The sequence below is a fragment of the Pagrus pagrus genome (genome assembly GCF_965226575.1).
Source record: "Pagrus pagrus genome assembly, chromosome: 21".
Lineage (NCBI taxonomy): Eukaryota > Metazoa > Chordata > Actinopteri > Spariformes > Sparidae > Pagrus > Pagrus pagrus.
In genome coordinates, this window is record NC_140208.1 from 16,123,094 (window position 1) to 16,149,660 (window position 26,567).

At 41.6% G+C, this 26,567-nt stretch overlaps 3 protein-coding genes across 5 annotated transcripts; 2 read left to right on the forward strand and 1 right to left on the reverse strand.

The window, feature by feature from the left end:
- Window positions 1-614: 614 nt before the first annotated feature.
- Window positions 615-8,615, forward strand: LOC311250524 (WD repeat domain phosphoinositide-interacting protein 1-like). Its single transcript, XM_084342273.1, has 12 exons — window positions 615-1,037; window positions 2,307-2,389; window positions 3,146-3,315; window positions 3,427-3,523; window positions 4,130-4,227; window positions 4,359-4,451; window positions 4,535-4,605; window positions 5,456-5,563; window positions 6,037-6,201; window positions 6,290-6,397; window positions 6,614-6,753; window positions 7,201-8,615. Exons 1-12 carry the CDS (start codon window positions 961-963, stop codon window positions 7,320-7,322), a joined length of 1,332 nt encoding a protein of 443 aa, XP_084198399.1. The 5' UTR covers window positions 615-960; the 3' UTR covers window positions 7,323-8,615.
- On the reverse strand, window positions 8,272-19,080 carry arsg (arylsulfatase G). 3 transcript variants are annotated; one of them, XM_084342270.1, is made up of 11 exons: window positions 18,999-19,080; window positions 16,669-16,908; window positions 16,182-16,417; window positions 14,455-14,569; window positions 13,443-13,589; window positions 11,361-11,569; window positions 11,194-11,274; window positions 10,957-11,065; window positions 10,597-10,717; window positions 10,397-10,487; window positions 8,272-9,682 (listed from the first exon to the last, which is right to left on the reverse strand). In XM_084342270.1, the coding sequence occupies exons 2-11, from the start codon at window positions 16,893-16,895 to the stop codon at window positions 9,402-9,404; spliced, it is 1,617 nt and encodes a 538-aa protein (XP_084198396.1). In that variant the 5' UTR covers window positions 16,896-16,908; window positions 18,999-19,080; the 3' UTR covers window positions 8,272-9,401. The 3 variants fall into 3 exon arrangements, with proteins under 3 accessions (XP_084198396.1, XP_084198397.1, XP_084198398.1); XM_084342271.1 differs by having other exon boundaries at window positions 18,994-19,074; XM_084342272.1 differs by lacking the exon at window positions 18,999-19,080 and adding an exon at window positions 18,429-18,481.
- On the forward strand, window positions 18,525-26,442 carry slc16a6a (solute carrier family 16 member 6a). The gene is made up of 6 exons (XM_084342269.1): window positions 18,525-18,861; window positions 21,126-21,366; window positions 21,485-21,628; window positions 21,738-21,866; window positions 23,701-24,669; window positions 25,372-26,442. Exons 2-6 carry the CDS (start codon window positions 21,129-21,131, stop codon window positions 25,680-25,682), a joined length of 1,791 nt encoding a protein of 596 aa, XP_084198395.1. The 5' UTR covers window positions 18,525-18,861; window positions 21,126-21,128; the 3' UTR covers window positions 25,683-26,442.
- Window positions 26,443-26,567: the final 125 nt, after the last annotated feature.

Here is a 26,567-nt window from a genome sequence, read left to right on the forward strand (position 1 = left end):
ATTAACTTTATACTATATGCTTATTGCATTTGACCCGGGGGTAACAACGGCATACATACAAAAAACAAGCCTGTTTAGTGTCTTTAGCCTAATAAATATATATATATTATAAAAAATTCAGTATTCAACATTTGCATATAAGCTACGTAAACATGCACGTAAAATAATTAAAAAATAATAATAATGGCCTAAATAAACATGTAATGCAAAAGAATTACATTTAGGTAAAGACAAGCTTAAAAAAAATAAACAAGTATAATAACAAACACACAACATTGTTATTTTAAAAAATGGTGGAATAATATCAAATAGTCTCGCTAAACACTTGAACGTCTCTGTCCCAGGATTGTTGATGTGTCTCTGCACTGACGGGAAGTCAAAAAAAAGAAAAAAAGAAAAAAACCTTGAAACGGATTTTATCCAATGAAATCATCAAAACAATTCCTCGTGACAAGACAGAAAGTATAATTGGCCAATCAACCGTTTTTTCACCTAAATAGGCGGCTCTCGTTTGACTGACAGCTGCTGTGTCAAATTAATCGGAGGCTTTAAGCAGCTCGACCAATAGGAGCGCCGGAGCGGAGGGTTTGACGTGTTACCGCCGGCCTATCGTAAAAGCACCTCAGCGTGACGCATCCACCCATCAGCTGTTTTTGTTTTGCTGTGTGGATATTAGAAGTTAATAACATAATATCAGCAGTATCGAGGGATTAAAGTGAAACGGCTCACTCGGGAGGTGTTATCGATCATCTGGTATCCTGCTCCGATTGTCCGCTCGGTGTGTGTCATGTGTGCCATCTGAGCCAGCCTGCCCGGACATTCCTCTCCCCTGAAGAGTGTGAGCGTGGCGCTTGGAGTCGGGGAGCAGAGGAGGGGAAGCGGGTTCCGGCGGGGATCGACCCGAGCCCAGAGGCCTCCGACCTCGACACCGGCGAGAGGAGACGGAACTCGGCGGTCCGGATGGAGTCCCAGGACGCACCGGACGCCCTCGAAGCGCAGCGCGGCTTCATCTGTGCCTCGTTCAACCAGGACACCACGTAAGCGACCTGCGAGCTGGGCCCAGCGTGAACTCAATCTCCTTGATGCACCTGACTGTTGCATAATTGTTTACAGTCGCATTTAACAGCCTACTCTTGTTTATGTTGTGTGATTTAGGAATGAGCGCCAGCAATAATGCAGTCGTGTACGTGCGTCCAAAATGTAACTACAGGCTAACTTCTAGATTAGACTCGAGCAGCTGAAAGTGAAGTAGGCCACTGTGTTAATCTTCAAGGCCTGTTGCACATGAAACTAGGTGGTTACTGTACAAACTTCTGGCTGTTGTGTAACAAGACTCAGCTTAATGCAAATTATTGAAAACAGGCCTTTTCTACAGTGTCTAATGCATGTTTCCTGCTTGATTCGTGACACTAAACATACATCTTTACATGTTCATTATTTGGATTCAACAGTAAAGGCAAATGTGGTCTGTTCTGAGCTTATAGAAACACAACTGAATGCAACTTTTCAAGCAGAAGTTGCTATTAGAGGTTAAACTACAGTACAAATCCAGCAGACCTCACTGACTTCTTCAGTTACAGGTGTGCTGGCCTGGATAAACATCTGCTGTGTCTCTGATTGTAAAACTAACCAGGTGTCCAAACAGTCCACAGGGCCGTCTTAACTCTGTCATCGTGTTCTTTCCAGCCGTGATAAGATAAGGCAGCCTTCTTTGGGGGCAATAAACGGATTTTAATGGCAGCTGTGTTGTCTAAACAAGATAAGATAGTCTGGGAGAAATCATGGCTACCAAGCCGGGGTGTGACCTGGTGACCGTCTCATGTCAGCGTTGGTCATTACAGCTTTGCCGATGACGGTGTTACAGTCATCTTGCACTTTTTCCTTGATGGAAACTAGCAATCAAAAAGGGCAGTGGTGTGTAGCATCCACAACCTAGATTTGACCCTTTGTTTTGTGCAGTCTGTGTGTCTGTGCATGGATAATCCTATGCTTTTCAATAGCAAACTATTCTTTTTTTTCCAAATCCATCCACTAATCTGTTCTAGTGTTACCAAACAGACAGGAGAAAAAAAAAGGTTTTGTGGGATTATTTTTACGACGACAAAAATCGACTTCATGCATCAAAAATGTTGAAAAAACTGAGCTGTAATTGTGTTTGTGTTTCAGGGCCATTTATTTTTTTAAATCACTATAATTAAAAACTGTAATTACAGTTAAGCTATTTTTGAGTGTAACAGTGCTGGGTGTGGCTGTGTGTGTGTGTGTGTGTGTGTGTGTGTGTGTGTGTGTGTGTTACGCTATTGTAGGTCTCTGTCGGTGGGCACCAAGACTGGCTACCGGCTTTTCTCAGTCACTGCTGTGGACAAACTGGACTGCATCCATGAAGGAGGTAATACAAAGGACAGTGTACTTGACTCGCTCTAGTAATCTGAAGGAGTTCAAATTACAGGAAGTATATTTGTTTAACATCAAACGACACTTACACAGTAAGTACGCTGTGACACACCAGTATCTCCTCCCTGAGGCAACATAAGTGCAGAGATAGACGTCTGCACGGTATTGTTTGAGCTGTGGTGAGTTTCACCTCAGACAGCCTGCAGAATGTTTGCTCTGCTGTTGACAGAGGGCAAAAACAGGAACGCTACATTTTCTGATCCTCAATAGCAACAACGAAAGAGAAAGTTTGAGTCAGTTTGAGCTCATTAATGTTCTCTCTCTTTAGTTTCCACCGCAGGCACCTTCGCAAGAGACTAGGAACCTTTGGGGGAACTCTGTGGGTCTAAAATACGTTCCTGAGATATTATTTCACCCTCAGAAAAGTCCCTGCTCGCGGGGTATTGCTTTCCAGAAGTGCAGGAACTGTGGGTTGCAGAACATTTCTGATTGGCCGTGTACCTGCAACATTTTTATTTCAGTCACAATTTATAAGAAACCGGTTTGTTTTTGGTTCATTTTGCTTCGACACATCAACCTTATTTAGCTTATAGTTGTGCGTAAATTTGTAACAGTGCAGGAAAATGTATAGGAATTGACAGCAAAGAAGAAGCTGTTTATGAGTTTACTGTACATGAACTGTGATTTGAACTTACATCAGAGCTCCCATTGCTCTTCTGAATAAAAGTATCCGATCTCCTATCCTTCCCAGTGGAGTGTCCAGACGTGTATATAGTGGAGCGGCTGTTCTCCAGCAGTCTGGTGGTGGTGGTCAGTCTGTCCATGCCACGGCGAATGAACGTCTACCACTTCAAGAAAGGTACAGAGATTTGTAACTACAGCTACTCCAACAACATCCTCTCCGTCAGGCTCAACAGACAGGTAAGAAAAGGAGATGGATCTCGATTTACCTGTAATCCTCAACGTTGTTGCTTCTGGGATTCACATCTATATATTTTGTTATTGTGATGTCTCTGTCTGTCACTGTCACAGCGACTGGTGGTGTGCCTGGAGGAGTCAGTCTACATCCATAATATCAAAGACATGAAACTACTCAAGACCCTGCTGAACACACCGATGAACCCCTCAGGTACACTCAAGTTGTCTACTGTATATCTATATAGACCACATGAAGTGTGTACATTGATTCTTGTAGACCACATTTACCTTACTTTAAAGTGATAATATGTACAGCAGCAAGTGAAATTTACAGCATAATGATTAACACTATTACATTGATTGCAATCTCTGAACCAATCAGCTATCATCTAATGACGATTAAGCCTCTGGGGGCAACAGCCAGTGTTTCAGAGCTTCTGTTGTAGCCAGCAGATATTCAGGAAACAGATATCCGGGCCAAAACTTCCTCTTCTGTGCGCTGGTCATTGTTTACAGTCTAATTAGGAACTTGAGAAGCAAGAATAGGGTTGGACTTGAGGGAGGATGTCTACGACCTATCTATGAATGCCGATACATGTTTTAAAAAGATAATAAAAAGCTATTTCCTCATCAGATGATTTGTTCCGAGATTGCAATGCGATGCAGTGCAATCGTCAAATGCGTTCAGCCTCTTTTGCTCTCTGCATGGACTGTTTACCTGCATGCAACCAAAGCCTGCCAAAACATGATTGATAGGTGTTTTAAAGAGAGAAAAAGACAGAAAACTGCCTCAATCATTCTCTCTACTGTCTTGTAGGTCTCTGCGCTCTCTCTGTCAACCACAGTAACTCCTACCTGGCGTACCCCGGCAGCGCCAGCATCGGAGAGATCACCGTCTACGATGCCAACAACCTGGTGAGGCTGCATTAAAACTCTTAACATAGCAACAAAGGGAACATTGCAGTTCTTATCATGTCTCTTGGTAACCCCAATGGGGGCCAGGGTTGGTGCTGATGTCATTAGAACGCACTTGTTTGCCCCTTCAGAGCACTCTGACGCTGATCCAAGCCCATGACAGTCCCCTGGCAGCACTCACCTTCAATGCCTCTGGCTCCAAACTGGCCAGCGCTTCAGAGAAGGTGAGGACTCGATTTCCTTTTTCTTTTTAGATCTTCTGTTTTATCATCCACCAGATTCTATCTGAACATGTTCTCGTCTACAGGGCACCGTTATCAGAGTGTTCAGCGTTCCTGAAGGACAGAAACTGTTCGAGTTCCGCAGAGGGATGAAGAGGTCAGCGTTACTTCTTTCACGTAGTCATATTAGAAACTGTTAACAAGCAAACTTCGGACAGATGGTGGTGAAGATGATTCATGTTGTTTGGTTAATGCCAGATTAAACAAAGGGCTTGTGACAGTGAGTAGTTCAAATGACCCTCCTGTTACTCAGCAGTTAGTGCTGAGGTGAGTCAGATACTTGCTGCTCAGTGGCCAAAAGGCCATGACCTCTGACGTCACGCTTGTACAGCTGTTTTCCAGGTTGTTAGTCCTATAAAAGTAGGGAATCTGACAAATTATCTTTACACAAAAAAACAATTGATAGTGAAAAAATCCAGACCACATTTCATGGTCGAACAACATATCTTAGCCTCTGTTGGACAACAGCTAACGTCATCGTTCAACTGCCTCCTAGTTAGCATTATTGTGATGGTATTACACAAAACAGAAGGTGTTGATTAATTCTAAAATATCATCAACAGCTTGGACTCATTTATTCAAGCCTGGAAGTGAAACACACTGGATGTAATCCAACGCTAACGTTAGCTTGGAAGTGGTTGAATGTTAGCTAATGGGTAATGTTTTACATTGAGATATGGCCCGATGTCCCTCAAAATGTTCACTATCAATCATCTTTTCAGTTGCTGATCAGTCAGGAAGTTGTGAAATTTAAACCTGGAACACACCTGCATAACATTATCGCCCCACTTCGCATTCACAGTGCTGCAGTCCAATCTAAAAACATGAACATAAATCTACATTTGGGCTAAATCTTTCTGAAACATCAATTGTGTTGGAGTAAATCTTTCTTGTTTATTTTGTTTCCAATAAAAATCTGTATGTAATCTTTTCCCTCTTTCTATCAGATACGTTAGCATCAGTTCATTGTCCTTCAGTGCGGACGCCCAGTTCCTGTGTGCCTCCAGCAACACTGAGACGGTCCATATCTTTAAACTGGAGCAGCACAGCCCCAGGTAAACACACACAGCGTTTCTACTTGATGAATGAAGCCAGTGATTTGTTTTTTCTGTAGCTTAAGTAATGAATTAATTGACTTACCAGCGTAGACATGGTTCTGATAAATCTTGTGCTTGTACTTTAATCCAGACCAAAATAAAGCGCTATTTGCTGTCAAAGGGGACTTCTTTCTTTTATCCCTGGTAAAATATTTTCTTATTGGGGATTAAGATTACATGTCATTCATGTTGCAATTTATCTGCATTAGATGTCTCCATGGTCCTCCTCTGAACCTTGTGTGGTTCAGAGGAGGACAATACATGGAACGATCAGCACCCTCTGCTGTATTTATCATGCAAAGCAACCCACTTGTGTTCCTATGAAATCCAACAAAATGGCTTACTATAAACAGAACAAAAAGAAAAAAACATCTAAATGTCTCCGCTAATGATTTATCGATGTTAAAAACGCTCATCTTGTTTCCAACCAGTCAAGAGGAGGAGTCTCCTACATGGTCAGCGTACGTGGGCAAAATGTTCACAGCAGCCAGCACCTACCTGCCCTCCCAGGTGTCCGACATGATGCATCAGGACAGAGCCTTCGCCACAGTACGACTCAACATGTTCGGCCTGAAGAACATCTGCGCCCTGGCTACGTAAGACAGGAGAGGGACGTGTATTCAAGGAGAGAGGTGCATTTGTGTGTAGGTTCCTTCACATCTTGTGTGTGTTTTTGTTTGTCAGGATTCAGAAGCTCCCTCGCCTGCTGGTGGCGTCCTCAGACGGCCTTCTCTACATCTATAATGTGGATCCACAGGATGGAGGCGAGTGCGTTCTGGTCCAAAAACACATGTGAGTGTGTGTCTGCACAAAACAATATGCTGTAACTTCAAAAAATGTGCAATGATTTATGTTAGGTGCCCCCTATGTAAGGATTGGAAGGTATATCTAAATTGAAATTAAAACGAAAACCTTCCATATGCAGCTTTAAAATGTCACACTGCATCATGCTGGTTTTATCACAGCGAGTTACCAGTCGTTGAGTCTCTGTCATCTCTGTTCGTGCAGGCTGTTTGACTCCAGCGAGGAGCAGGTGGAACAGATTGAGGAGGACAAACCGGAGGACGTCTCTCCCCAACCACCCAGCCAATCATACGCTGCGACTGTGGCTCTCCCTTCAACCCCGCCCTCCTCCACCACTCTCATGGGTACAGTATTCCTCATGATTAACTGATGGTAACAATTTATGATAACAATCAATCATAAATGATACATTTATAGGAAGTTGAACTTTAGTTAAAGCTGCTGTTAAAGTTTATAAGCAATTGTTTATTGTGAAGGTTCAAATGACGTTTGTAATACTTTGAAAATGGTTAATAAATATTGTGTAGTTCATCTATGAACAGTATTTGGGGGCTATTATAAAGTCGCAACTGATGTTTATACTTGTAAAGGTTTACCGAAACTTTTCCTAGATTCAACAGCAAAAACCTTTTATTAATGATTATTAATATTATTAATATTAAATACAGCAGTGCACAACCGTACATGCTTTCCAAAACATAACATGTGAAACAAACAAGAGTTCCCGGTGGACGCAGATTATGATCAGTATTAAGAGGCCAACTCATTTTCCTCCTTCCTTCCCTCCCCAGGTTACTCTGAGGACGGCGGAGCCCAGAAAGGTGAGGTCATCCCAGAGCATGAGTTTGCGGAGGGCCCCGTCTGTCTGGACGACGAGAATGAGTTCCCTCCGGTCGGCAACCAGAGTAACTGACCAAACCCTCCCTTATTAAAAACATCCAATCCCTGCATAACAATCAGACTCACTTGTTTCGAGCAGGGAAGATGGACAAAAATATTCCTGTGTGTGAGACATTGTGGCACCCCCACCCTCCCACAAACACGTACCCCTGCTGGCCTAGGGTCAAATCTTGCCAGAGCGTTACTTCCTGGTGTTTCCATATTCTGTGTCCCTGTCACGTTTTTATAAGGACTAAAAAAAAAAACACTAAAAAAAAACTACATTCAGAACATCTTAAACACTTAGACAGATTTAAAGACTGTGTCCCACTCTTAACTCCCATATTAACAAACAGTGTTAAAACCTTTTTTAAAGACTGACTGTACAAAGCAAGAAACCCTGACAACACAGTTACATTACTGTTGCACAATATTAGCATGGTAGCAACCGGATGAGCGTCTGGTTGGTCCTGCAGACTTTTAGTGAGAGGAATGAATATACCAAGATGGTAGAAGAGACAACAGATTGACAAAAATGCTCGAATGCACAAAGAGAGAGGTGCTAAGACGTCACCTGACAGGTCATTTTTCGCAGTAGTCAAATCTCTTGAGATCCGTGTCTTGTTCTCAGTGACGATTTTTGGGACTCAGCATCTGAAAAGCTATCACAAGGGCATTTCTGTCAATCAGGCGTCAGGAATTTGGGGAGCTCATCAGTGGGCATTAAACGTGTCAAACCTCAGCAAAGAGGAGCAGAAGGAGAACATGTTGTTTGTGTGATACACTATTTAAATCATGATACATGCAGTAAGTACTACATGACATGCGGATGCAGCTGTCATCACTAATTCTGGTAGCGATAGATGAGACTAAACAATGTGTGGAGCCAGAACCTGATGATGGGCTCTGTGGCAGCAGCTGAATGTGAAACGCTTGGTGGCGAGCTGTACATGACAAAGTTACAGGTCCTTGAATTTCAGTGATATCCTGAAGACCTTTTTATTGACTAAATGATGCTGAATACAGTCTGTTAATATGAAAGTCATTTTTACTTTGATGCATTACATGTTCTTTTTGCAAAAATGTTTTAAGTATTACACATCAAATGCATAGACTTACCAATGCGTAAATTATATATTGAGGATTTTTACTGTGTGTATAATGTATATATAACATTTATATATAGTTCTGTTGTAATAAGTAACATGGTAATACCATTTGATTTGCCAAAAGGTGGCGCTGTGAGGACACCCTTACGCTGCATTGAGCTGTTTGATACTGGACATTTACATGAGAGACTCATTAAAGCTGAGAAGTTCAACCTCTGCACAGTGTCGTTTTGACTGAAAAATAGTGTCTGTTATTATGAATCCTGTGTTGAATGTCATATCCAAGAAAATAATAACAAAGCCAAGTTGTGCACATGTTAAAGGTGCACTTTATAGTTTTGGGGGGAAGAAATTAATAAAAAGAGAGTGATCTTCATTGACTGATTTGTTATGCCTAAACAAACTTAATAAACAAACTGTCTTTGTTTTCATGACTGATGAATAAACAATCTGACCTTCGAGGACAACACAATTTCATACTGTTTTACTTTGTTTATATTTGGCGGACCCTGCCACCTTTCTAGCTTCAAACAGTGTTCTGGGGACCTTATTTTCCTCTGAGAACAGCTTGTTTATTTACTCATGGAAAAATTTGTATATTTCTGAGTTTGTATTATTACTTCATTAATATTGTAAACCTTAAAATTCTGAGTTTGGATTTCTTCTCCAAAACTACAAAGTGCCCATTTAAAGGTTTGACCCCTGAAACTTACAATGTTCAAACATGCTCTTAAATTTTCAACAAAATTGATTGATAAATAGCATGTCTAAACTGTCTGATAGTTCTTATTTTTTCCCAAATTATTGACCTTTCAGTACCAGCTGGATAAAGTTTGGCTGCCGGCGCCCCTTTGCTCTCTCTGCTTGTTTGCACGTCTCCCGCTGCATCTGGACATTGAACCTCCCAAACAACACGGTCTATAAACAAACAGCTGAGCACATTTAAAAGGAGATATTTGTCTCCACATCTGCTTGCGATGTTTGTGTGTGTGATTTCCCCACCCTCAGCCCAGTGTGTGGCAGCGACAAACAGGCCGTGTGGGGTCACAGCAGGGCGCTGCTGCTTCGTCTGTGCTGTAGTCTGCCGTGGACACAGACTCGTCGCTGGCAATGTCCCATAATAACTCCTCCCTCCTTCGGGCGATCCTCTCCACTACCGCCCGGTATTCAGGTGTCTCGACCTCCAGGGGTGTTTCCTCAGCCTCGTCGTGCTGCAGATCAAATATCAGCGGCGGGTCGTGGAGCTGCTGCCGTCCTGTTGCACCACCACAGGCCTCAGCCGCACCTGTAGAGGAACAAGGATATGTGATTTCTTATTAGCCTTTTTCACATTTTTGCCACACTAAAACTTTATTTTTTCACGACAAAATAACACAACTCAAAAACATGTAATGTTACAGTATATGTACATTTCTGTGAGTTGTTATCCTTTGTGTGCATTAGGTTTTGCAAAAAAAGGGTTAAACAAATATGAAATTGGCATGAAAACACAAATTTGTATTCCCTTTTATTACCTTTAACTAATATCAGAGTTTTGAATATTTCATTTTGTGACAAACAGTAACATGAACTTAAAGGTGCAATATGTAAGAATTGGACACCTGTTTGTCACACTCCAAACAAATAGGGGCAGCATATCACCAGAGTAGCTAACTGCTGCTAACTACATTCTGTTTATGACTGTAGCCACTGTCAGCTTGTTAGCTTAGTTAGCCGTGCAGCCAACCAGCAGCACTATCCTACAGCACTACTGAGTCACACTTTTAAAAAACTTATTTAATTTAACACATAGATATCGAAATTTACACAGCATGATGCTTCACTATGAAAATGAGGCTGCTATCACAAAGCCTTTGGAGTTATGCGCAGAGAATATGTGAACACATATGGTGGCATCACTGACATCACTGCTGGAGAAGCATCTTTTGTCATTTTGCTGTTAAATACGTTAAATTACAGTCTTAAGATTGTGGACACGTGACCTGTGTTTGACCCATACCTGTGATGTAGAAAGCTTTGTGTTTCCCTGTTCGAACTGTCTGCAGGTCACCAAACTTCCCTGCAGCACCGCTGTTAGGGTGGAAGAGAAACTACAAGAAAGAAGAGAAGAACTCATGTCTACAACAACCGCCACTGACAATATAGAGAAAGTTATTTACATAAACCAAAGTAAGATTAACAACAAGAAGTAATAAGTACCTCATGACCACTCTGTTCACCATGCAGGAGGACGTTTGTGGCGTCAGTGCCATCATAACGTCTGTCTGAAGGGGGAGTTACACCTGCCAGGGACAGGAGGGTTGGGAAAATGTCCATACCACTGCAGGAGGAGAGGAGAGGACAGATTTGGTCTGTTAAGATGGAGGTGTTTATGACCGACTGAGCTAACTAGCAAAGGGCAGCCGCAGTTAGCAGCAGTTAGCGATTACTCAGGTGATATGGTGCCCATAATTGTTTTGAGAATACATTTGACAAGTAGCCAATTCTCACATACTGCACCTTTAAAGTGAAGAAGTGTTAATTTAAAAAAGTTGCTGCCTGTTGGTAAAATGGGAGTACCTGAGCAGGGCGGAGCTGGTGGTGTTAGCGGGGATCCTCCCAGGCCAATAAGCCACCGTTGGCACCCTGTGACCTCCCTCCCAGGTGGTCCGCTTAGCTGAGCCTCCACCTACCACACAGATAAAAGATGACTTTAGGAATATGAGGTTTAACAGCAATGATACGTGCCGCTACTGTGTAAGTGAACACATCAACACCCGTCATGAAGCGTGCATGGAAGAAGTTAGATTTTCATACCTCTGCTGGTCTGCCACTTTCCCATAAAAGGTCCTACACTTCCTGCGTACTGGCACTTCTGCTCCCAAGGGCCGTTGTCACCTAAACACAACACACATATTGTACAGAACTGGTATTAAGGCTTTTATGTGATTACACTTGTAGTGCGGAAGAACAGGCTGACTAACCAGTGAACCAGATGAGAGTATTGTCTTTGTCGGTGTCATCGGAAGCACTCTTTACCGCTCCTACTAGGTCATCCATCTCTCGCAGGCTGGCAGCATACACTTCATCTGGGCGCAGGGCAGTGGCGAAGGAAACCGGAGGAAGCGGAGGGGACAGGGGAACATGCATGTGAGCCAACGCTATGTAGAGGAGATAGGGCTGGCCTCGCTCCCTGCAGGGACAATTAAGACAACTTACACTGACAATTTGTCTTAGGATCATATTGGTGATGTCTCAGCAAATTAATAACATTTTTAGGTCTGAAGCTTTTTACAGTATTTTGATAGATGTAAAGTTATAGACTATGAAAATACTACAAAATGAAGTATATTTCGAAGTTATAAGCATGTTGGAAACAATATGTGGCATTCATAGGGTTTGAATGGGCACATTGAAGCATGGTTCCTACTTTGAAGTCCATGCTGACATTCATCTTTAAAGGAATGTGGACCGACTTCCCAATAGATCTGGTACACGGCATTAGACACCCTAAATGACGTGAATGAAAGAAAGCCTGCATACTGTTGGGACTTTACAGCACATGACTAACAACTGCTGCACTGGTTCACATGACCCTGTACTATAGCATGACGGATTGTTGCCTTTCACAGGCAGCTGCAAACTGCAGGGTTTATGCCCTCCTCTTTTCCTTTCAACACACACACACACAAAATCTCACTGACGTCACTTTTGGGGAATTTATATAGACTCACATATACTTACTTACCCTAACCCTAAACTTGCCCTAGCCTTAACCACTGACCTACACATCAGCGTTTTCCAGATTGAAGACACAGCTTTCATCCCCAATTGCACCAGTCACCCCCAATTAACTGCCTTGTCTCTGACGTGTGTTCCCAAAATTGGCATAGGTCAGATCACACACACACAGACTTGTACTACTATCAGCATTCTCACCTCAATGTGGTAAAATTAACAAAACTGTAAATTTACAGTACTGTCTGGAATACACACAGGTATACAGTTACCCTGGTATTTATACACCATTGGGACAATAAGGTCCACTGACATGCTGATCTAGGGTTAGGTCAGGTAACTGCTTCTCCCAGGCGTCATACTTTGAATTATGTCATCTTTTTGGTATCAACACATCTAGATAAAGCTCTATAAAACTCCATTGCCTTCCTTCCTCTCAATCTTGAAAACCATAAAAGAGCTACACCACAGCACTCAGGTGACATACTCCTTCATTAGATTGCAGGCAAACAAATTGGTGGTCAAACTCTACATCTCCACTTTGTAGACCACAGCACTTCGTCATATCCCAGCAAGTGGTAATATGCATGCCGATGAAAGGCAGTGAACCACCGATGGTAACCAATGTTAGCTGTTAGCACCTGCCTCTGAATTACCTGATCTTCCCTCCTCACTTTCCCTCATATGACCCACAGAAACAGCAACAGACCAGACTATCTTTACAGTTTATGTGTAAAGGATGATGGAGTATGAACTAAGCATAGAGGACACTGGCCTTGACCTTTACCTCCATTAATATAACCTCCAAAATGAAGTTGTTTTGGTCCTGCCATGATCAGGTTTACCAGTGTCTCACTTGACATGGGAGTGAAAAGTAGAAGTGCAAAGTGGACTTTTCGAGACATCTCCCACAGTGTTTTTGGGTTAGTGCTTGTTGACAAACACGTATCACTTCCTTAGCTGTCTCTTCTAGACCAAATCACAGTTGAGTGCTCAAGTTACACCTCATGCACACGCTGTCTGTAGAGAGAGCACACTTGAAAGTCTCACCGGCTGCCGAGTCAGTGGACAACACACGGACGCATAGGAGAAGCTTATTCTCTATGGAAGCCGGGCTCAAACACACAGGTTGCATAATGTAAGGATTAGTAAAAGCTGTGCTCACACCCTTAAGGACTGTTCTTTCACAGGGTATTTGCACTGCAGCAGCCTATCAACATCTGCTACAACTCAAACAGAAGTGTCAGGTTCCCGTCACAAACGAGAAGTAGGGGCTGACTTGCATTGTGTGATTGTGCTGTATAAATGGTTTCATAGCTGAACTGTACCTTGCATTTTGTATAATCCTGGTTGCAGCGGATTTGTATTGGTCTGTTAGTGTCCAAAGGTCAAGCGGCTGCTCCACAATACTGCTGTTTTCAATCAGAGGAAGGCCGACTTTGGAATAACAGCCTCCATGTCCACTCCTCTTCAATCTAGTCCATGAGAACAATAGCATAAGAGAATAATAAATGGCATATATATTTACCATATGTACAGCTCTAGGTCTTGCTCCATAAACCATAAACTCACCATCCTTGGCTTCACTTGGATATAAAACTTTTAGGATTTATGATTACTTTTCAATTTTGTTTGATCTTGTAAAGTCAAGAAATCAGCAACAAAAATATCCAACACCAGAATGGAGAGAAGTAAACAGACTAAGGTTTACTAGTAAACCTGACAAGTCCCCTGACAGCGATGTCTAACTTACTAAACTTAAATACGTCATATTATGCTCATTTTCAGGATCATGATATTACTTTGAGTTACTACTAGAATAGGTTTACATGCTTTAATGCTCAAAAAAACACATCAGTTTTCTCACACTGTCCAGTGCTGCAGCACTGTATTCCCCCTCTGTTTGAAACGCTCTGTTTCAGCTCCTGTCTCTTTAAGGCCCACCCCCTGAATACCCAGTCTCCTCTGATTGGTCAGCTCACACATGTCTGAGTCAGCAACACTAACATCAACAGAGCAGCTTTGCTAAATTAATTCTTACGTGCCAAACTAGCAGCTTGGCTTAAATTATGCACATCTGTGACATGGTGATGTAGTGTGATGTCACAAAGTCATGGAATTAAATGCAGGACTACTGACGAGCAGTGTTGACTTTGGTTTTTTTACACTTCAATATCTTTTACATGCAGAGTAATCTATATAAAACACTGGAGGTAGGGAAAAATAGGTCTCCTTTAAGAAATGTCCATGTACATGTAGAAATGAATGTGCACAACATTTTGTCAGTTGAACAACTCTTATTATGATCATATTTGCTACAGTAGGAGCACAGAGCCACACCTGATTACTTGAGGTCCAGAAGAATCACAGGGAGGACACTGTGGCAAGTTATACCCAGGAATGTCAGTACAGCCCATATCATTGCTGTAAGGGATCCCCAAGTAGTAGTCAAAACCTGCTCAAGAGACAATAAACATGGTGGCAAATATTTATCAATACAACTGGAATGAATTTTTGGCACCATAAGAAAATCTGCCAGCAGATAAAGCTGCATTATGTTTAGATTGTGCCATGAACTAATGTATACACACAATTAACCCCTCAAACTCCTGTGCAGTACACTGTATAAATGTATCAAATGAGTAATCAAAACCTGCTCAAGAGTCAATAATGTTGAGCCTGCTTCAGTGTTTGCTTGGCCCTAAAACATCATTAATCTGTTGTTTACTTTTGGTCCAGTTTAAAAGGATTTTACGACCAAAGACCTCAGCAGTGTGAACTAACCGACACCAGTTTCATTGCGCTAAAGCTTATACACCTGTTTTTATGTTTTTGTATCAGAACAGCAGATGACATGTCCGCTTATTAATAAACAAATTACCATAGCAAAGTATAATGTGTTTAGTGACCCTGCTAGGCCCAATGGTACTCCCTCCAGACAGTAACTGGTCCTTGTGGTTGTGTGCTGTTTCCGTTGGTCGATGATGGCTTAAAGTTCCCAGGGTCTGGAACTTTAAGCGATAGTGAGCCTACACAAGCTCACAAATACAATGCGATTTGTCGGCAGTGGGTATTTGAAGTGAGGTGGTGAAGGCAGACTTGGGCACGCACAAAAGGAATGAGTAAGGTGCTGAAGGGTTAGTGATACTTGGGGGTGGGTGTTGAGTCAGCTGTGGGCGAAAAGTCGAGAAACCAGTCTGTCGTCTCATAGGACACAGCTGCAGGGACGTGTGTGTAGTCTGTTCCCTGCAGCGAGGCCGATGGATTGGCTCAGACGCTCCATGTGGCTGGAATGGCCTAGAAAAGCTTACTGAACGCCATAACACTGAATTGAAAAGACTCAGTGTTGTGCAACAGAAGAATGTGTGTTAGCTCATTGTTTTAGATCGCATCTACAAATATTTTTGTATTTTTAAATTGTTTAAAATCCTTCAACTGTTAAATAAATGCTTAATGCTGGCATTTTGTAGATCCTCAAGACTGAACTGTAACCTTTGAGTTGTTTTTAATATTTTGGATATGAGTTATAGCTTGTGGCTATGGTGGGCCACTTTCTTTCCTCACAGGGTTTACTGAGGTTTCAGATAACTTTATTTAATCTCACCTGTATGTTTATAAAAGGTTGTTTTTGTACTATATGTTTGCCAAAGGATACCAAATAGCAAGAGCAAAACATGCTGTAACTAACATTGGATAGGAACAGTTTTTTTTAAAAAGTATTTTTAAAGGGACAGTACATCCCCAAATCATATTTTGGTTCAAGTTGCAGAGTTTTGGAGGTATCGGCCATAGAGATGTCTGCTTTCTCTTGAATATAATGGAACAAGATGGCTGTCTGCAAAAAATACATTTGAAAAACTCAACAGCAATGTCTCTTTCCAGACAACTTGACGCGTTTACTCAAGATAATCCACAGACCTTGTTGTGAGCAGTTTCATGTGGGAACTATTTTCTTTTTACCGATATACATCCGCCAACCGTATTACTGCACAGAAGGAATCATGCATGGACAAATGCACATACTTTGGAAAGGGTTTTAGGGGGAGAAATATTAAACTCCCACTTACCTCTGTTAATTGGACTGTATGGTCCATTGTGGCCGAGATGCCATTTCCCGATCATGGCGGTGTAATATCCCGCCTTCTGCAGGAGCTGCGGTAGGGTGACTTCAGAGAGAGGCAGACCGGCCACAGAGCCCACAGCAAAGTTGTGAGTCACCCCGTTTCTGAGGCCGTAGCGGCCTGTCAGGATGGCAGCACGGGACGGGGAACAGGTTGAGGCAGGAGAATGGAAGTCTGTCAATCTGGGAAAAGTCATTTTTAAGGAGAAATGGCACACAGAGGGAGAGAACATGGGCAATATCCTGTTATTTATACTCAGGCAACCATTTATAACCTTTCCCATGCAATCTCGTTCCACCATGTCAGAGACTGAAACACCGTGCAACACAAAAATGTTTCCATTATGTTACAAATGTCATGATTCCATTTAAACATCTGATAATACAAGATGTAATTAAATGCAACATAACAGACCAATGATTAAATTCTCTACCTTAGTCCTTGCTCAGCCATCAGGTTGAGGTGAGGTGTACTGTTTGCCTTCTCTTCTGGCTGGTTAGCATCCAGGTCACCCCAGCCAATATCATCTGCCAGTATGACGATGAAGTTAGGCTTCTCACTGGGCTTTTTAACACTGGCTCCATGTTGGGACACCGTGTGGAGCAGCAGACCACACATCAGCATCCCAGAGAGAAGAACCAGGGAGAAACCCTCCGCCATTTTGTGTCAAAACCTGCAAAAGGTTACATAGGTTTCATTAAATCCTTTGCTGGCATGCACTGTTATTTAATCCGCGAACAGCATGGCATGCAAACACACTCGTGTGTTTAACCTCATAAAGTTACGTTAAAGAAAAAAAGTGTCTATTACCAGATAAACTTGGTCCAACCAACTTCAGTTGGTACTGGTACCAGTCATAATGTTGGAAATCATTTAAAAATAATTTCTGTAGGACAAACATCTCTTAAAAGCCATGTAAACAAGAAACCTGCTGTCTATAATCAGGGATTAAGAGAAATACAGCACATTTTCCTGCCTTGTCCCAGTTTGTCTGTGTAACCTGGTCATTTGAGGGCATGTAAACAAAATGACAGTGATAAAACCAGAGGCAAATAGTTGTCTCTGGTGAAGACACATGATTGGTCCAATCCAATTGTTTGCTATTACAAAATGTTCCCATCTCCTTTATCACACAAGTATATCTAGCTAAACCTGTATTTCAGTCTATCACTACGCAACAGATGAAAATCTTACTCTGTGAAACAGGAAGAGAAAAAGAGCGGAACACCTTGTTGGTAGAGAGAAACAGAAAGGTGAGGCAAGCCAGTGTGCAGACACTATGATAGAAAATTACAGCAACGCTATGCAGGACAGATGTGGGAAAACTCACTTATAAATTGACAAAACATATTGGGCTACAAATAACTATTATTTTATCATTATTGATTAATCTGAAAAGTTATTTCTGGATTAATCAATTAGACATTTGGTCTATAAAATGTCAGAAAAAAAGTGAAAAATGTTCACCCACAGCAATGTCAGTCAAAAATCCAAAGAAAAAATAAACGCAGGAAACTCTAAATATTTGAGGGGCTGAAATCAGTGCTTTCTGTCATTTTTACATGAAAATTTAGTTTAATTGATCAAAAAAAAATTAATTGATTAACAAAACAGTTGGCGCTTATTTTTCTGTTGATCAACAAATCGGTTAGTTGACTAATCGTTGTGGCTCTATGGTCACAAACACACAGACCTATTACGCCTTTTCATTTTTTTCCCTCTCCTCCAGTGTTTTATATGGATTCTTGTGCATGTAAAAGATATTGAAATTTAAAAAGGTTATAGTCCGCACTAACAGAAGCTCCTCTCTTCCACAGAAAACACAGCCCTTGAAATGCCTGTCAGTAGTCCCGCCTTTAATTATGTGACAATGTGACATCACAGTCCGTCACCATGACATATATTTGCATAATTTATGCCTATTTGCTTGTTTGGCACATTAGAATTGATTTAGCACAGCTGCACTGTTGTGCTGTACTGGTTCAGGCATCTGTGAGCTGACCAATCAGAGGAGGCGCGGTATTCTGGAGGGGGGGCCTTAAAGTGACAGGAGCTAAACCTATTCAAGCGTAACCCAAAATAAAACTATGACCCTGAAAATGAACATTATAGCCTATGACTCCTTTAAGATAAATAAAAATAATAACTTTAGGCAATGTTTTGTAGATAATAAAGTAATTAATGTAAACGTACACTAATTAACGTTTTAACCACTTGGCGGCATACAGCTTGAAGCCAAAATAACAATCATCCACAGATTCAGTCTCTCACACCGTCAGATGAACTCCCCAAGCAACCCTGCACCCCGCAGTCCGGCAGGGCAGTGGGGGAGTCCACACGCCGCCCCGGGCCAGGAGGAGAGCTGGCTGTAACCAGATCCCTCTTAACTCCTCTCAGCCCCCCTCGCCCTCTGGGAAGGGGGGTGGTCATGAATGCGAGCCAGTGTCAGACAGCATGTTTGTTGGTGTGTCTTCATGTGTGCGGTTACGAGAATATATATGCACGTCACAGACAGTGTGGAGGACACGTGGATGAAAAGTTCAGTCTGTGACCGACGCGGCGGGATTACAGCAGCAACAGTCGAGCGAAGAAAGGAGCACATCCGCCCGAAACTAGCCACACACAGGTGAGACACGCGACGTAAATACACGTTATGTCACCATATTGCTTGAGTTAATCAACTGTATATGCCAGGACACACCTTCAGCACGTGTTGACTTAAACATACAACTCAAAGAAGCTACGTAGGAGTACTTACTGTACAACGTGTTTTAGCAGTTATTAAAGTCACATTGTCCACCGACCGCATGAGTAGCCGTTAGGATTGCGTCAGCCGAGTCCAAACAGATGGCTCCCACTACTCATCATCATATCCCCTCCCATCCCGCTTAATTCAAAACGGTTTTAAAACAATTATTTTAAAAGTAGCTTTTTTTAACAGGTCAGGGCAACAAAATCAAACAAAACGTGTCTTGTGTGTGTAAAGTCGTGAATAATCTAATTATGATTTACAAATCAAGGTGTATCCTGTAACAGGACGGGCAGTGATTTTCAACATAAAAGCTGGAACAAAAAGCTGGGAAAAGGATTATGTTTATTTTCCTGACATTTAGTTAAGAAAGAAAACTTTGATAATGTAACTAAAAACTTAAATGTGCAATATGTAAGATTTTAGTCAAAAACATTACAAAATTAACAGACGAGAGACGGTGAAGACATATTAAATCAATTGAAGCTATAATGTCCATGTATTGTGTAACAGGGATCTCTACTGAAGTTAACATGCTAACCAGCTAACCACAGCCTGTCCCAGCGGTGTAAACAACAACACTAACCGAGCTAACAAGCTAACGGCAGCTACAGTTAGCAGCAGTTAGCGGTTACCCTGGTGGTCCCCCTGTTTGTTTTGAGTATAGACTTGACTGGTGGCCATTTCTTAACTATTGCACCTTTAAGTTGGTTACAGAAAAAAATAGGCATGACAAAGAAAAAAAAATGTAGTGAACATTTTGAAGGAATTTAATTATCGGTTGTCACTATTTATGTATGATTGAAGTGAATAATATCCAGTGTGAAACTTGCTATCTTCACTTAGAGTATTTTTACAGAGGTGTACAGGGGACTGATAGAGTTTTGTCACATGGTCCAACAGCAATCACATCAAGATCATAATTAGCAGAATGAATGAGCTTGTGGTGGACTAATGCTGAAAGTCTATAATAGTCTGAAAGTTCATTGAGAAAAAACAAAAAACAGTCAAATTCCTTGTATGCGTTTACATCAGCCAGTAAAGCTGATTCTCAAAGAACACAAAGTTGTAGCAATGAACGTCGATGATGCTTTTAAATGAAGGCAGACATTTTAAAATGTCAAAGCTTCACACACATCTGCAACCCGGCAGCACAGAAGATCTATGATCAGCACAGTTTCAAGGTGGACACCCAGGATTAGTGTCACCAATGCGGTATCAGACTTAATTTGAAATCAAGTCACGACCTCCCCTTCTGTTCCTGAGTTATGGTGTTGAACAACGGCCATAAAAGTGTTTTTGCTGAACATTATGATGTCACAGAGAATTTGAATTTATGGACACTGAATTGTCATCACATCTATCAGATGTTTTGTCATAATAAGCACATTCATTCTTGAATTACAGCCAAAAATGTGTGTTGTGAAGTCTTGGTGACCTTTGACCACCAAACTCTAATCAGTTAGTTGATTGAGGACTGTTTAGCAATTATCAGTATAATTATCTAATCACACCATAAACTATATCTATTTAAACCTTCATATCCATTATATCGTTGCTTAGTTTTAGCTTCTAAAACAAATTGTAAATAAAGTTGTGTAACATTTTAACATATCCTACCCAGAATCAGCGCCAATAGGTATTATGAGCTACTAAAACTGTATGTGCTACCGATGCTGGCCCCAGTGTGCTTTAGCTTTAATAATTGATTAGGCCCAACCTTGTGCAAAGAGGAGCTAGACCTAAACAACTGCTGCCTTTTCCTCCTTTACCATATTTGGTCACTGCACAGACAGTGTTTGTACATTCAACAGTCACCTGGTAAGGTAGGGATGCACAGAAGCTGTTCATTTAAACGGCAAGTTGCTAAACAAAGAGGAATATAAGAGGGAATATAACAACATGCCTACTAGTCAGGCAGCATTTTCAAGTCAGCTGATTACTGTAACTGGAAGGTATGAGCAGGTTAACCACACCTAACATGACATTTCTTCTGATTAAAAAGGGAGCAGCTGGCCTGTGTGCAACAGGTTACACAGGATGGACACATGTACATTGATGTTTGTTGTTAGGTTAGATACTTTTGACATGAGTGATGACGGCTATCAAGCATTCACTAAAAACATAATTTCTCTTTACAGGGCATGGCACTGTGTGGAGTCAAGGGGCTACGCTTCCTTGGGCCCAATGTGTACACAGAGGCCCCTGATGGAGGCTGGGGATGGGCGGTGGCTGTGGCCTTCTTCTTGGTGGAGGTTTTCACCTATGGCACCATCAAGAGCTTTGGCATCTTCCTCCAGGACCTGATGGAGGAGTACGGGGAGACCAACAGTAGGGTCTCCTGGATCATTTCCATCTGTGTGTTTGTCATGACCTTCAACGGTGAGTACAGCTGATGAGGTTGAGTTGGTGACACCTGACAAAACCAAATAAAGAACAGACTGTGGCCCAAATCGAAAATGACAATGAAATAAAAAGTCTATTCTCAATGGTTCCTCAGGTCCTTTCTCCTCTGTGATGACTAACCGCTTTGGGTTCCAAGTTGTTGTCATGCTTGGAGGAATACTTGTTTCCGCTGGTACCATTGCCACCAGCTTTACCACTTCCATCAATCAAATGTACATCACCTATGGAGTAGTTGCAGGTATTTAATTGCTTTCTTCTTCCTCTCTGAACATCACATAATGTTCTTTGAATTTGTGTCTCAGCGGCTTGTGTAGCTAAATTAATCATGCATCTTTTCCACTGTGCAGGTATGGGCTACTGCCTGACCTTCCTGCCCACTGTGACCATCCTCTCCCAGTACTTTAACCATCGTCGGGCTCTGGTTACAGCTGTGGCTTCCACTGGAGAGTCCCTGTCCATGTTTGCCCTGGCACCAGGTGAGTGGGAGATGTTGGTTGAAAACATTGTGATGAATGTATTTTTGTGGTAGAAAAATTACTGCACTGACTGTTAAATAACTTGAAGGGAACACTGTAACCTTTATACACTCTCTAGGTTTCATACTGTCCAGACAGAAAGATTATAAGGCCTTGTGTCAACGTCTAGAGATATGCTTGTTTTGGGTAACCGGTACAGATGTAATTCTGTTGTTTAGATAGCTTAGAAGTGTTGCTTTCTGGGCAGTAATGAATTTAATACATTCATATTTAAAACAACGACGATGAAGCAAAGTGTTTATTTCTTCATCAAAATAGAGACTGACATGAAAGTACTTGTTTTTTTAAATATGTTCTTGAGTTTGCGACTCTTTGGACAAGAAGACTTGGATAGCTTATGTATTGACTGCAAAACTCTAGGAAAGATTACTAAATAAAATGTTAAGAGAAACACATTCAGCAGGTCAGATTAAAAAAAATTAGCCTATAAAAATAGTTTTAACAAACATCAACTGCATGTGTAGACAGTTGCCTTTGAACAAATGTTTTCCTGTTTACAATAACTTACTTAAAGGGGCAATATGTAAGAATTGGCCAACTTAAAAACGTTTAGGGGTTAGCATTTCATCTCAAGTAACAGTTCAATAATAAATAATCACCCACAATGATTCAGCAGCGACAAGGATTGCTCGGTAAAGTTTTCACTTTCACTTTCAAGGCCGGCCTGAGAGAGGAGCTGGACAGCGGTGCTTCTTATGCTGTGGTTTGTGTAACACGTTGAAAGTCCTGTCCAGCTGTCTTGCTTATGTTGCTATATGTTGCCAGGGCGGATCAGAGCGCCATATTATTACACGGCTTACGAGGGAAATAAATAATAAATAATCACCCACAATGATTCAGCAGCGACAAGGATTGCTCGGTATAGTTTTCACTTTCACTTTCACTCTAAAGGCCGGCCTGAGAGAGCAGCATTCAATAGAGCCGGCTCTATTGAATGCTGCACCTAAATGAAAAAGTAAGTGCAACCAGTGTAAAAAGTTGGTCTAGAGCGCTGCTTATTGTCAACATTTGCCAAGAAAACCAACAATGAAACAAGTATTCCGGGCATAAAACTATGAAAAACATATCATTAACCACACTGTTGCACTATTTAGATCCAATTCCACATAAACAACCCTGCTGCTGTAAATACTCATTGTTTTCATTTTAGTGTTATGGGAATGTGTGTATTAACTTTGTAACTTTGTAAATTTAGTAACTGTTTTTAATTTATTGTATGTTCCATCTACCTGCCCAGGGACTACGGGTGGAAAATAGCAACTTGCTAAAACCCGGTGCAATGCATCTCTCTTTGTTATATGCAGGGTTAATGTTTTATTGTGCACTGTCCCTGTTCAAATAAAAGAAATAACAATAACAACAATTTGAGTGTGGCTGAAAATAGTCCCCAACAAATACACTATTTAGTCCTGTTTGTGTAATCTATGATAAACATCGAAGTGCCCAGCTGGTCTAGGAAATGATTTAGCCTATACATTTATGGTCTGTTTTTAAAGATTCACGCCCATCGTGGGAACCAATGGGAATGGGCTAAGAGTCACAGACAGCCAGGTATTGAGAGACAAACCAGAACATGGTTGTTTTAGTCTTTTCATTGGACTTGGTGACAATAACATAACAAAGTATAGAACATTGAGGTCATGTCCTCAGTTTCTTTCATGTCAATTTCCACAGTAGTCTTTATCCAAGTGAGATTGTGAACACACCAAACTTAAAACTACATATGCAGTTTCATTGATGAACACTCACTATATACCCCTTCTTCCCCCCTCAGCCTTTTCTGCACTAAGGAACCATATTGGCTGGCGACACACCATGGTAGTGATAGGAGCTCTGCAAAGCACCATCATCATCTGCGGTGCTCTTCTCCGGCCAATCATTATCAAACCCAGAGCGATTCATAAGGCAGAGACTGATAGACTGTCCTCAAAGGAACTGGAGGCCCTAAGTTCACAGGAGAACCTAGAGGGCACAAACCAAGTGGACTCTGTTACAGGTAATACCTCACATGAACAAAATACCTCCCACAGCCTGGATAATGAGCTCACCAGAGGCTCTGCTAGCACTGGAGACTCTGGTGTCCAGTCTTTGAAGGAAACGGAGGAAAAGACTTTACTGGACAAAGAAAAACAGACACCTGTGGAAAACAGTGTGACAGAGATTACAGAGTCTGAAAGAGATGATAAACGGAACAAAGATGCAGAGAAACAAGTGGTGAAAGATCAAATGAAATCAGATGATGAAAAGCTATCTGCAAAGAAACTTCTAGATTTCTCCATCCTCAGAGAGTGCAGCTTCATCCTCTACTCTCTGTTTGGACTGTTCGCCACGCTTGGCTTCTTTGCCCCTCAACTCTACATCATCGAGCTGAGTGTGAGTCGAGGGGTAGAGCGGGACCGCGCTGCCTACATGCTCTCCATCATGGCAGTGTCCGAAATCTTGGGCCGTTTCGCCATCGGTTGGATCCTGACACGGGAGCAGTTCATGAATAGGAAGCTGCTTGTGCTTCTGGCATGTGTCATTGCAATGACTGGAGATCTGGTGGGATTTACTTTGGTTACGGAGTTCTACGGCCTGGCTGTATGCTGTGCATTGTATGGGTTCTTAATGGGAACACTAGCTTGCACCCACATCCCCATGCTGGCTGAGGATGACGTGGTGGGCATAGAGAGGATGACTTCAGCTGCTGGTGTCTATGTGTTCATACATAGCTTTGCTGGGCTGGCTGGACCCCCTCTTGGAGGTAAGTGTTTTCTTGTTTTGAGAAGTTTTCAGTGCTTTTGATCAAAATGAAAGCTTAAAGAGAAAGGGCTAGAGAGGAAGAAGTAATTGGAGACGATCACTTAAAGCATACCAACAGGCAATGCATTAATGCTGCTTTCAGGTCTAGTTTGAATATACAGTGAGATTTAAAGTGCTACTCTATTTTTTTTAGGACTGGACTTACATAAAGTTGGGTACTTGCAAACGTTAACAAAAAGAGTGGCTGTAATTGGTGCAGCAGATGCCGAGATATCCTCCACTTTAGTCACACAGAAAGCAGAATGAATTCTTGACACACATTACTCAAACTTGTGAAGCCAAAATACTTGACAGTACATTGGCCGTAAGCTAGCAAGCAACGATAGCTCATGATATTCATGAAGTAAAGTACATTTCCACTCCAGATCCAGTCAGCAGTTAACATTCGGAACATGAACACACGACAGCGAAGGTCAGCTCCGCAGATCACTGCTGCAGTCAGGTTGATAAACAGGAGTGAAGATAAATCCACTTAAAAGTCATCTCTGAGTTCTCCTCCTGTCACCAAACGGCTCCAGATCAGAGAAGAATCCAATGTGTCTCCAGGTGTTTATTCCTCCAGAAGGTCTGGCTCTGCATCCAACTCTCTGCGACCCTCCCCACACAACACTTAACAAAACATTTTTCATTTATCCTCTACCAGGTGTGCTGGTGGATGTGACTCAAAACTACGGATCTGCCTTCTACTCCTGTGCAGCTGGCATGGCAGTCAGTGCTGTATTCTTGGGTTTGGTAAGACCTGCTAAGATGGGATTACTCTGCAGGAGGAAAAACTCAAAACACCCTGAAAACATAGATGAAAGAACAGGGAACTCTGTGGATCAGAGTGCAGTAATTGAACAGGACAAAAGAACTGAAAGTCCTCAAGACTGCTCTGAAGTATATGACAACTTGGTCTGCGCCCAAGAGCAAGCCACAAGAGACACTGGAGGTTATAAGTTTTGCTTGAGCTGATAACGATAGGATAAGGGTAATAAAAGGGTCCAGCCTTATGAAGGTAAAAGGCTATCTAAGGACGACTGCTGGCAAGTGCTGACGTGTCATGAGTACAATGAAAAGAAAGACCAACAATAAGTGTTTTTGATTTGTCATTGTAGATCTGAGCTCTGAGAGCAAGATCTTTTAGATCACATCATGTATGTAGCAATGTTGCCTTACATCACTTTCGTACCAAAGTGTTTTTTAGTACTGTTGAAATGGAAGAGTGTACTAATTAAATCAGCTTTAAGTGAGTTAACTTTTGATATGGCCATGCTTTAAAGGACAATGTTGTGAGATGTGGATGTATGGATGTGTTCAAAGTGGACTATGAGTGATCGACCATTAATGGACGTGCCTCAGTTTTAGATATTCCACAACACTAATACTTGATGAACTAATTACCTGCTGGTGATCAATACTGCAATGATAACCGGAGAAACTGTGACACAAATTTAGCTGCATAACAATGAATTGCACAGATTCTGTAACAAGTGTTATAGAAAATACATAAAGCTCAGGAGATAACGTGTGTGATTGAAAGTGTTTATTTTTAATCAAACTGTCGCCAAGCTGTTGATTTGCTGTTATGTGTGATGAGATGTCAGGCTCAAACTATTTTTGTATTGAAAATGTTCAATCGCAACAAACCAACAGTGTGATTTGAACTTCTCAATCAGATGTAATGTTTGTTTTTTAAATAATGTTCCCTTTTCCATTAAAAATATTTTATGTACATATTGCATCTTTTATTTTGTTAAAAAATAACAAGGTTGTGTTGTGTCTGAAACTCAACATACACCTTACAGTCTCCCAGATATATTATCCAGTATGTGTGAAATTGGGCATACCAATCATTAA